This window comes from Gobio gobio (assembly GCF_949357685.1).
Source record: "Gobio gobio genome assembly, chromosome: 8".
Lineage (NCBI taxonomy): Eukaryota > Metazoa > Chordata > Actinopteri > Cypriniformes > Gobionidae > Gobio > Gobio gobio.
Genome location: NC_137114.1, coordinates 41,999,442 through 42,012,449, shown reverse-complemented (window position 1 = coordinate 42,012,449; position 13,008 = coordinate 41,999,442). Strand labels below are relative to the sequence as shown.

The 13,008-nt window shown below is 42.6% G+C and overlaps 1 protein-coding gene across 4 annotated transcripts in view; it reads left to right on the top strand.

The window, feature by feature from the left end:
- LOC307131121 (protein turtle homolog B-like) overlaps window positions 1-13,008 on the top strand; it is a 96,200-nt gene that overhangs the window by 33,762 nt on the left and 49,430 nt on the right. For all 4 annotated transcript variants that reach the window (XM_079824607.1, XM_079824609.1, XM_079824608.1 and 1 more), the window contains exon 3: window positions 2,004-2,150. In XM_079824607.1, the coding sequence (XP_079680733.1) occupies window positions 2,004-2,150 (147 nt within the window). The remainder of the gene's footprint in view (window positions 1-2,003; window positions 2,151-13,008) is intronic.

The following is a 13,008-nucleotide window of genomic DNA, read 5'->3' as shown; positions in this document are numbered from 1 at the left end:
CAGGGATATGCTGATCCGCTACCCTCGGATTACTAACTATGGACGGGGCCTATGCCAAAACTTTATTATGCTTGCTGGGCTGTTAATAAATGTATGCTTCATTCATCATCCTATCTCCGAGTCTTTCTGGTAGAACTAAAACTAAAACCATTAAAAATTATAAAGTCAGAATTGTGAGATATAAACTCAAAATTTTGTTATAAAGTCCGAATTTCTTGATGTAAACTCAAAATTGTGAGATATAAAGTCATGCTGCGTTCACACCGAACGCGAATTGAGCATCTGGAGCGAGTGATTTCCATGTTAAGTCTTCTGGAGCTCCTGCAGCGCGATAGACGTGTTTTGCGCGGTGCGATTTCGCCTCATTCCCGCGAAAGAGGCAAATTCGAGTGTTATGCACGATACGTGCGTTACATGCTAGTGATTTTATTTGATACTTTTTGTGCATTCAAGCGTTTGAAGTGAATTCGTGTCTGATGCCCGAGTTGAAAAATCTGAACTTTGGTGTCTATTCGCGCCAATCGCGTTAACCAATCAGGAGCCTGCTTGCTGCTTTCACGTGGTGAAGTGACATGATAAACGGGGGCAGGCCCGCCCAGAGTCACTCATTCAAAACAGTGGCTGTGTTTAAGGACCTGGCACTTAATCTGGACTGAAAGACTGAAGGACCGTGGCGTATTATTGCATTATTATGGTATGATGATGAAAATTGTTGTTACTGTTCTTTCATGCATTTAATAAAATTTAAAAAAAAAAAAATCCCTCATTAAACATGGAGGAACTAAATTGTGAGATATAAAGTCAGAATTGCGTGATATAAACTCAAAATTGTGAGATATAAAGTCAGAGTTGCTGGCCTGGCTCCGCCCTCCTACGTACTTCCGCTTAATTTTCATTTTCCTTCAGTACTCTGTCTGGAACTGCGGTATAGTCTTAGGTTTTCTCCGAACAATTTTTTACCGGTCCAATCAGCGAACAGAGGGAGTGGCTGAGAACGATGACGTTGATGTCGTGCGCTAGTTTGAGTTGTAGTTCAGTAATGGCGGAAGAGAAAGATGTTTCTCGTGCAGTCGGAAGGTATTGTCATCATTTACAGGGGCTAGTCAGGGATTTTATTGCCGTCCGTCTCCCACCACCTGCGTAAAAATCCCCGGCCGAATTACCTACTGTTTTTTGACAAACACCAAAGTCGTGTGGTAATTTAATTGCTCTCCGAATCCACATCTCAAGAATATATCACTTCAAAATTCACTGTTTATATCCTTTTTGACCCCTGCAGAGCACCGTGCGGTTGTGCTTCGCTGTAATTTGGATGCATTTCTAGACTTGTATTTCTTTAAATGCTGGCAAGTATTTTCAAGAGCAATATATTTCATCACGCTCAAAAAAATAAAAGGAAGAAAAGCACGTAAACATTTGAATTGGGCCGTTATTTACGACAGCATTTATTCTTATCATACCAAGCATATGATATTTTATTTACAGTATGCAATCATGTTACGGACCATGTGAGCAGTGCGTTCCGTGAATAAATCACAATCCGAATGCACAAGGTTTTATCACTGAGATGGCTGCACAGTTATTTTTACGGACTTCCATGTGAGAAATAAAGGCGAACGGCGTATGACATACGTCAAGACCAAACATTAGCGATTGGTTATGGCAGATCCAGAGTGGTTCTTGACAGATCCAATAGTTTTAAACTTCAACAGAGAACCCGCCTTCAAGGAAGTTAACGCTTGTCAATGGAGAGTGGCCAGACTCTCTGTACAAATGAAATGTACGAGAGGACAAGGCTACAGAATCGCATGATATAAACTCAAAATTGTGAGTTATAAAGTCAGAATTGCGAGATATAAAGTCAGAATTGCGTGATATAAAGTCAGAATTGCGTGATATAAACTTAAAATTGTGAGATATAAAGTCAGAATTACACAGGAAAAAAAAGGTGAGTCTATTGCACCAGTCTCACTCTGCTCTCTTCTGTTCCTGTGTGCTTTCAGGTAGAACCAGTCTGCATGGCAAAGCGTCTCTGCAGATCGACCAGGTGCGCTCAGAAGACCAGGGCTGGTATGAGTGCAGGGTCCTCATGCTGGAACAACAATATGACACCTTCCACAACGGCAGCTGGGTTCACCTCACAGTCAACGGTGAGACACTCGCCACTGTCACACATCCATGTACAGACACACAGACGGACAGACAAACGTTTGTTCTTTGTATAAGGCTTTGCTTATAACTTCATATGTGTATGTATGTACTCAGTTTCTCCATGCACGGACTCCACATACACTGCAGGACGGAGCCGACATACACCCCCCCCCCCCCACCCCCACCCCCCCTCTCTCTCTCTCTGTGCTCTCTTCCCCTCCCCCACGCATTTAATGGATGTCTGCTTTTGGGGGTGGAGTAGGACTAATCGTGGCTTGATTTCATATTCATTTCTAATATCAGCAGTAAATCAGAGCTGTGAGGAGTGGAGGAGGATGTGACTGTCTCTTACCACTCATGACTGCCTGCTGCTGTGAGTAATACGTGTGGTAGACCCAACAAAAAAACCTTTATGCTCAAGCTGCAGAAATGAGCAATGTACTCCCTTGCGATTTTGGCCTAGGTCTGTTGCCCTTGTTTCCATCAGAAAATGTTTTTGCTATCCTCCTTGTTAGAGGCGACATTTTGTTCTTATCGCACATTAGACAATAATGGGTCATGATTTGATTTTCGTTTAGTATGTTACTGTGACTGTCAAAGTATTACAGACCCTATGAAATCAAAGTGAGAGTTTTGTTCCATTTAATCCATGTCTGCACTCTAAAAAACACTGGGTTAAGGGCTGGGTAAAAATAGGACAGAACACATGTTGGGTAATTAACCCAGCATAATGGGTTGATTCATTTTTACTATAGCTTCTTTTTTTACTTCATACATGAATTCATGTTAACGGATTAAAATAAACCACACGACCACTGTTTTTGCATGATAATTCTGTTATTTTTGATCGTATTTTACAGTATAGCATGTTTTATATTGTTATTAATACATATTGCCTACATTTAAGCTCATTTAACAGAAGTACAAATGAAACATTTGTGTACAGTGTACAGTTCTGAGAACATACTTTGCCATCCTAAGTATTTATAAAATCATCAAATTTTAGACATCAGTCATTCCCATCACGTTAAAAGACAAATACGACACTCGTTTAGGTGACTCGCATCACACCCCTGTTCGTTGCTTTGCATAAGATTAAACAATATACAGCACAATAATGGATTTATAGGTCAAATAAAATGTACACAAACCTGCATTTTACAGAAGACACACTGATGGAGCTGCACTGCTCTCTCCTGAAGAGGTTGCAAAAAGTCCACAATTATACTTATTCCTGGGTTGTTATGTCTGACCCAGGATCTGGGTAACACAAAAACTTCCCAAACATTGAGTTGTTACGTCTGACCCCAAAAAAATGGGTAACACAAAAACTAACCAAACACTGTTAGGTCTGACCTAGTAGCATAGTAAAAAAACTAACCAAACACTGGCTTGTTACATCTGACCCAAGATCTGGGCAACACAAGAAACTACCCACACCTAATAGATCGACTGAAGTTGCCATTTCTCACGTCCTTCACTCCTGCCTCACTCACATCGACAGCAAAAGTGGGAACTATGTCAGGCTGCTATTTATTGACTATAGCTCAGCCTTTAACACCATAGTTCCCATTAAGCTAACACACAAACTCCTGGATCTAGGCCTGAATTCTTCTCTCTGCCTCTGGATTGAAGATTTCCTCACTGGCAGACCCCAGGCGGTGAGAGTAGGCCAGTTCACCTCCACCTCCATCACCCTGAGTGTTGGAGCTCCACAGGGCTGTGTGCTGAGTCCCCTGCTCTACTCTCTCTACACCCATGACTGTTTGTCCACACACAGCTCCACCTCGATCATCAAGTTTGCTGATGATACTGTTGTCCTGGGTCTCATCTCCAACAACAATGAGACGGCATACTTGGACGAAGTGGAGCAACTGACATCATGGTGCCAGGACAACTGTCTCTCTCTGAATGTTAACAAGACCAAAGAACTGATTGTGGACTTCAGGAAGAGACAGCATCGGTCATACTCCCCTCTCATGATCAGCGGGACACCGGTAGAGAGAGTGAGCAGCTTCAAATACCTGGGTGTGAACATCTCCGAGGATCTGACCTGGACTACACACATCCAGACACAGGTGAAAAAAGCCAGGCAAAGACTGTACCACCTGCGCCAGCTGAGGAAATTCAGGGTTTCACCAGCCATCCTGAAAACTTTCTATCGAGGGGCGATAGAAAGTGTCCTGACTCAGTGCATCACAGCGTGGTACGGGAACAGCACCAGTCACGACTGCAAAGCCCTGCAAAGAGTGGTGCGCTTATCCGAGCGCATCTCAGGCTCAGCTCTCCCGTCTCTGCAGGACATCTACACCAAACGCTGCAGAGGTAGAGCTACCAAAATCATCAGAGACATAAATCACCCTGCAAACTCTCACTTCACCCTGCTGCCATCTGGTAAGCGCTTCCGTAGCCTGATGGCAAAGACTGAAAGACTCAGGAGGAGTTTCTTCCCCCAGGCCATCAGACTCCTGAACTCAGTCACGTGACTTCACTTCACCCCGCACACGCATAAACATCCAGTTTAAACATTAACATTCACATACTGCCATCGCACTGCACTTTACGTTCCTATTGTTACTGTGTAACAACCTGTAATAAACCTGTTTGCACATCATACTCCTGTTTGCACATTATACTCCGATTTGCAATTATACCTATTGCATGCACATCATACTTCTCTATATATAAATATATATATATATTTTATGTTAACCACTTATTTTTAAGTCTACAGTTTATCTCACTTATCATATCCACTTACTTTATATTTTATATTTTTATTTTATTTTTTTATTTTTATCTTATTTCCTATTTTTATCTTACTTGATTTATTTATAACTCTACTTATGTTAATACTTTTATTCTAATTTTATTCTATTCTATTTTAATTTCCCTTGTGTTCTTGTAACTGTTATTTGCACTGTCCATGGAGCGGACCTGTTTACATTTCACTGCCAGTTGTATATTGTGTATATAACTGTGTATGTGACAAATAAAACTCTTGAATCTTGAATCTTGAATCTTGAAACACTGAGTTGTTACGTCTGACCCAAGAAATGCTAACACAAAAACTACCCAAACACTGGGTTGTTAGGACTGACCTAGGAGCATAGTAACACAAAAACGTGTCGGGTTACAAATGTAACCATTGTTCCCTGAGAACAGGGAACGAGATGCTGCGTCAGCTTTGACGCTACGGGGAACGCCTCCAGCGTGACTGGTGCCTGAAATCACATTGAATCACGTCAATCCTATTGACCGGCGACAGCCTATGATGTCATCAAGGTGCGACCAGGAAGTATATAAGGGCGCCTTGCCAACATGACAGTATCTCATCGTCTGAAGGGACTGTTTCGGCAGGCAGGCCCTGCGGCATGGCACAGCGACGCAGCGTCTCGTTCCCTGTTCTCAGGGAACAATGGTTACATTTGTAACCTGAGACATTCCCTTTCGAAAGGGAACTCGCGCTGCGTCAGCTTTGATGCTACGGGGAACGATATACCCACGCCGCCATGCCGACGGGAGTGCGTGCCCATTGGCAGTGACAACTGTCAAGACAAGGAAATTCTGCTGAAATGCCTGAACCACTCCCCTTCTGGTCACATTAGGCTGTCAGTGACAGCGCTCCCTACGGTCATAGCCCAAGCTATCGCCTGAGAAGGAAACCTTCACACACATGAGGTCCTTCCCAGGCCTTGCTCGAAGGCCTGGAACCAACCCATTCGACTTAGAAGGGGTTCCTTTAAGGGAGCGTGGCAAGGGAACTACGAGGGAACCCTATGCCAGTCACTATTCGGGAGGTCTTCTCACCGAATGCCACCAGGGAGACCCAACCTGGTGACCCAGTCTGCTATGGGACACGTAATACGGTCAACCCTGTCTGTACAGTACAGAGCCTCTGGTACTCGCCTCCGAAGAGACATCCCGCTAGGGTGCTGCAAAAAAGGCAGTGTCATCCACTAGCCGGACCTCAGAGACGGGTTATCCCGGAGAGCAGCGCTCAGCGAAGTGCTATAAAACCCTTGCTAGCGAGGGGAGTCAAGCCGCTCGATCCTCGGATCTACCAAGCACTTACTTTAAAACGTGCTTAGGAGGCCAAAGGGCCTTACAGGCTGATATACCAGGGAGGCCCCGAGGGGCCTACAACCATAAATCAGCGCCAGGCAGCCGTAAGCTCATAGCAGACCCTCACTTGAGAGGAGCTCATAAGCGTGCCCGGTAGGAAACCATGCCGTAGGCAGACTATGAAGGTCCCGTCCTGCATGGACCGCATAGCCGCAGTGACGTCTCGTCATGCTAGGGTAAGAACATCGCCTTCAGGAATCGCGAACGGCCAGAGACCGGCGCCTGATAGCGGGTGACCACTAGCTGTCAGCGTAAAGCCAGTTATGTGTTCCCGCCTGGGGAACTCGTTGCCTACCATCTGATAGCAGAACGTGCTTTCCACTCATAGCACTTTACATTCACCACAGCGGCCGGGGAGCCGGCCTCTGCTCAGGGACTGGAACTGGCCAGGAACCACGAGCCAGAGCGTGCCCTCAGAGGAGGCCACGTGGGCCTACTACTCCAAAGCGAATCCCCTCAGGGAAGCCCGTGCAGCTTGCCTGATAGCAGCCCATGCTACAATCCGTTACCGAAACTGGGGACCGGGGAACGAATCCAGGGAAGCGCAATGCCTCCACCTGGTAGCAGAACATGCCGTACGTAGCGCTTCGCTAGTCGTCTCACTTCTGCGCCTGAGAAACGGCCGCTAGTCGTCTCAGCGCCTGAGAATCGGGAGCTCGCTTTCAGGGAGGCAACCGTGCCTACCAACTGATAGCAGAACGTGCTACTCGTAGCACTTCACGCTCATTACCACAGCGACTGGGGACCGGCTCAACTGGGAAGCGCTTTTGGTATTTAGACGCCGCTCAGCCTCAGCTCGAGCGTGGCCGTTCCCAGATGCTGAAACCTGTCCCCTCGAGAAGAGGTCCCGCCGAGAGCGGAGCGTTTCCAGAGGACAACGCTCACAAATACTTTCACAAGAGGTTCGCAAACCTCTCGTGCATGCTCTTCTCCCAGACAGTAAACGTAAAGTGTGTGTGTATCCAAAGCGCAAGATACACGTTCAAAACACACCTGCAGAAGTGGCGTTCTCAGCACACTTCATGTTATCCTTCTTGTAGACGTTTCAGGTGAAGACAGGCAAAACAGTCCCTGAAGACGAAAAGAGATACTGTCATGTTGGCAAGGCGCCCTTATATACTTCCTGGTCGCACCTTGATGACATCATAGGCTGTCGCCGGTCAATAGGATTGACGTGATTCAATGTGATTTCAGGCACCAGTCACGCTGGAGGCGTTCCCCGTAGCGTCAAAGCTGACGCAGCGCGAGTTCCCTTTCGAAAGGGAACTACCGAAACACTGGGTTGTTACATTTGAGCCAAGATCTGGGCAACACCCGAACTACCCAAACACTGAGTTGTTACATCTGACCCAAGAAATGCTAACACAAAAACTACTCAAACACTGGGTTGTTAGGTTTGACCCAGGATCTGGGTAACACAAAAACTACCCAAACACGGAGTTGTTACATCTGACCCAAGATCCGGGCAACACAAAAACTACCCAAACACTGAGTTGTTACGCCTGACCCAAGATCTGGGCAACACACAAACTACCCAAACACTGAGTTGTTACGTCTGACCCAGGATTTGGGTAACACAAGAAACTACCCAAACACTGAGTTGTTATGTCTGATAAAGGATCTGGGTAACACAAGAAACTACCCAAACATTGATTTGTTACGTCTGACCCAGGATTTGGTTGACACAAAAATCTACCCAAACACTGAATTGTTACGTCTGGATCCTGTCACAGGATCAGGGTAACACAAAATTCAACTGTGTAATCTCTAAGGTCATAGTGCTAGATTACTCCTACATGTTGACAACATATTTAAATGGAAATTTACATGGATCAGAAATATTGATGACTCATCATGCACTACACAGATTTTTGTCCAATCAAATTCTCTCCAGAATACAAATGTCCTGTATCTAATCCAACCTGCAACAGACTAGCAAGTAAACTGTAGTTCATGGCCGTGACAAATAGAAAAGCCTTTGGCTATTACTATCGATTGAAATCTCCCTCCAAAACTTCCCGTTTAATTAGGAACACAGGACAAAACTGCTTGACAAGCAATTTCATAAAGGTGTTTAAAATAATAAAGGGAAGCTTACACTCAATATTATGAGCCTTTGGGTATGGGCCAGCATTCAAAAGAAACCCATTGGCCTGCTCTGAAATCTGCATGCTCTTGTGTCTAATAAACAGAGTATATTTCATCAGGCACCACCATTACTTCCATTACACTAATGGAGATGTCTTCCATGGTGCCAAACTACGGAGGCAAATTTGGGGTAGCTCAAGGCTTTGGTCATGTCATGTTCCTCTCGCTCATTCTGTTTGAACATCACATTTTGCTTGATTTATTATTTATGGGCATGGTTCAGCATCACTGGAAATATATGATCTCCTCCACGGTGAGTGTTTGCATTTTATTAGATGATGAATTTAATACGATCCATTAAGACAATATGTAAACTATCATGATTCACAGCTCAGTAATCATTGCCTGGGGGTCAATATCCAAAAGGCCCTCAGTCGCTTATTAATAGTATCACAACGCCGCTGTAGGCTTAAATCAAGTGCTGACATGGCAGATTACTTCCAATACTGGAGCCTTTTGTATTTGGTTGCTCTGCATACTGATTCTCACTGTACATAATTTTACATGTATGAGCTGCAGTGGCAGAGGAATTCAGAATAATTATGGGTGTCATTAAGGAACCTCTCTCTTCTCATGTTGGTGAGAAATCATTTGCTGTGTTGATATGTTGGTGATAAGCAACTTACTGGCTCTTTTATAGTGTATTTATTGAATTGCATCCCCAAGTGAGATATGTGTGCATTCAGTGTACAGTAGCAGAGGAAGTTATGAAAGTGTGCAGTTAATGATGTGGTCGTCTGATTGAATTTGCACTGGAGGGATTGAGTGTTCAAATTGTATTGGTACATAAGGAAGAAAGGCAGAATTAAGAGAAAGCAAGAAAGAGAAAAAAGTTATTTAGTTTCTTTTAATATACTTGAAAGTTCGTTTAATGCAGGGGTTTTCAAACATTTGATGCCACTGACCTCCGAATAGGTTTTTTATGCTATTTTAACCCCCTCGAGGGGCGCGACCGGCTGGCTTTTTTTCTTATCAGTGCCAAAGAGACTCAAATAACTCTGTTGTTTTTTATCATTCAGGCAAGTGTTATACATCATTATAATCTGTTAAGTTTCTTTTTTTTGTGTACAGTCACGATAAAAACGAATTGTTGTGCTCTTTGCAAAATAAGGGAAACAAACATGATTCGCGATCTTCAGCCTCTCTCTAAATTGTCTAATCTGATTCTCTTCAGAAAATGACCTGTAGCTTAGTGAAAACTTATCACACAAATATGAGACATATGTCTAAAGAAACGTTGAAATTTCAGGTTTTAAATCATGTAAATCAAAACGAAAACAAATATTCTGTGTTTATGTAATCTGTGTGAAAATTGAGAGATTTCCGTCAACTCATTATGACTCATTATCCACTAATGCGGCCACGGAGCCCGCGCTCATTCAGATTCAAATGCAAGGCGATCAATGCGTCAACGCCCACACACACATCAACTCAAACAAACAGATCAAGTGAAGCTATGGTTCAGATACATCGCTTTGAGATGCGTCGAGGAATAATCCTGGAATAATTCTCCTTATGGAAAGCTGATTCAGGGCTCATTGTAAGGTAGGCTAAGTTTATTCTGTTAGCATCTGTGAATATTAAACGCAAAAAGACAGTTTAAATATAAACCCTGATGCAACCCTGAGGCTCCTAATTTTGTTTTGGAGGTCTCCTACAGGTTTACGTGCATCAAAAAAGATCAAAAACACTTACATTTTCTCATAATATACATTGCACATCACCACATTTTTCAATGATTCTCAAACGACTCATCTGATGAATCAGTCTCTCTAAATCCCTCCTTTCCACAAGCTACTCTACTCTGATTGGTCAGATGGCCCAGTCTGTTGTGATTGTACTTCCGCGTACAGCGCGTGTTTCAAACACCCATTGTCATAACTGAAGTTCAGCTCTGCTTCCTAAAGCTCAGTGATTGTACACACTGCAAAGACAGTATCAACGACATCGATTTTACCATATCAATCCGAGCACGAGTCCGATGATAAAAATTGGAAGAACTAGTTATTTAACCTGAACCTCCATCGCAAGCACGACTTGAGCAGGACGTTTCTCAGTGATACGCTACTCATTTTGAGGTACATTATGAGATGTTGCAACTGTAATTCCTCACCATCAGCATTAGCTAGTGTACGTCCATCAACAAACCCATGTGTATATTTCTAATTTATTGCGGTGCACATGCGGGAACTGTATCAATAACAGCGCACGTTAGCCGAGACTGATGTAACATTAAAGTTTTCAAAACTAATCTTGCTCCATCTTTTATCGTTACTCAAAGTATTTAGAACGCCAGACAGTCTGCATTAATACACACAGTTTTAGGTAATAGTGGCCCACGGCTACTTAGCAGAAGTATTTCAGTAAGACCGTAAATAACGCGAGTTAGCCAGTTAGACAGAAACTTGCACAATATAAAACACAAAACTAAGTATTTTGAACACTTGGTAGAAGTATATAGGCTACATCAATAATTATTCATACTTACAGGCTGTGATTCTGAGGAGCAAGCTGGTCCAAATAAACTAGGCACGGACCCATCTTTCAAGAGCAAGCGTTTTGCGCGAATCCGGTGCTGAACTCCAAAATTTGAGGAGCAGTTGTCAGTCAAATCTTTTTAGTTATCCGGAAGTAGTGCTGAGGTCCAACTAAAGATATATTTTAGTATATTTGATTGTGCTAAAATGGAACTATTGAAAGAATACTAACGTCAAAATTAACGTGTTAACAGTGTGTTAATTACTGTTTAACGCGTTCAAAATATTTTACGCAATTAATGCAAAATCTGTTTTTTCTGTCATCCTTTGGCTAGCGTTACATTATATGATCAAGCTCTAATTCATGCAAATGCTTTTAAACCATTCAAGTGTGACAAGACAAAAGAGAATGCGCTGTCTGTGAATGTCCTGTCTATGTGACACACACACGCACAGAAAGACACGCACCAGTATCGATTTCTCTTTTGCTCTTGAACAAACAATAACACACAGAATTATGCCAAAATTAAAAAAATTTTGGGTATTCTTATAAGAGCAGTCTTAAATTAGTTAAATAATGTCTTAAATGAACTTAAAGACTTGTGAGAAATTGAGATATGTGTGTAAGTTCAGCAGCAGCAGATCTTAAAGTGACAGCAGCCTAATAAACCGTGATGTCTGTCATTAATGTTAAATCAAAGAACAAAGGAAACAGAGAACACATCTTTAATAAGGATTCATCTATATTTCATTTATAACTTATGCAGGTGTTTGATAACTTTATTCAATGTATGTATATTTCCTGGTTAATATTTATTATAAGGGGTTTATGTGAAGATTGTTTTAAGTTCACTTAAATACAAAGTAATTTTTTAAAGCCTACTGTTGGAATTTATATAGCTTTCAATTACACAGTAATGTTGAATATCTATTATTAATGTTACATTCATTTGGAGAGTGACTATGAAATTATTACAATGTAAAAATTTAAAAAATAATTGATTTTATATTGAATTAATTACAGAATTTTTTTGATTAATTAGTTTTGTTAATCAATTGACAGCACTAATTAAAACACATTTTAGGCTTTATTTTAATAAATGTGCATTGTGCAATAAAGAAGTAGGCTACTCCAAACAAAGTTTGATTATAATATCTATATCAGGATAAGTCTCAAGCAATATGTCAGTAAATATGTTAATGGATTTGTATACTTGGTATGAAATAAATGTATTTCAAATACATTTTGGTATAGTTTGTTTTTCACTAGGGATGTTTGCTGCAGTCATACACTTTTGCTTATTTGTCTCTCTTGATTATTCATTACGAAATGATGCAGAACCTGATATTTATTTGTCTGCTGTCAGACATCGAGGTGTCATCCACAGGAACGGTATAATTAGCGCTGTCAGTTCTCTGTAAGTGCAGGCTATTTGTATATTTAACATATGCTTGTGAGTTGAGACTCATGCATATTCCAGACCTCAAGCAATGACACCAGCAAGGGTATCTGTCTGCAGCACCCCGCGTCCATGTTAAAAGTCCACAGCCGTTCGCTTGCAGAAATCACTGGGACTATTTGGAAAGTGCACAGTAGCCGTTTCTCCATTTCAGAGCTGCGGCGGGAGAGAAAGCGAGCGAGAGGCGCAAGTGAAGGGTGTATTATTGCACGCGGCCTGCGTGTTTGTGTATGTGTGTGTTTTTGGCCCTGGGTGAATGAGTTCAGTGTCTGCCTCATCTTTTTTCAGCCGGAGAAATGTCACCTGTGCAGCTGTGGCGGGCGGCGCTACTGCGAACATCTGTGATGGTTTATTTCATGGCTTCCTATTTCCTCTCTACTGCCGCAGCGGCCATTCATGCCCTCCCTCGTTTGCATTCATGGTCAGTTCGCCGGTTCACTCAGTCACGTCCACTCACACGCACACACACTCCTGGCCCTACCTTCCGAAATGTCAATATCAGTGATTGCGGCGTGTAGATGGTGTGTGGGTTTTATTTGTCGTCAGGGCATTTTACAATAAGGCGCGTATAATAGCCTTTTGGCTAAATGGCTCATGGTTGGATTTGCAAGCAATGCAGCTTTGAATCTAAAGGACATAATGCCTGC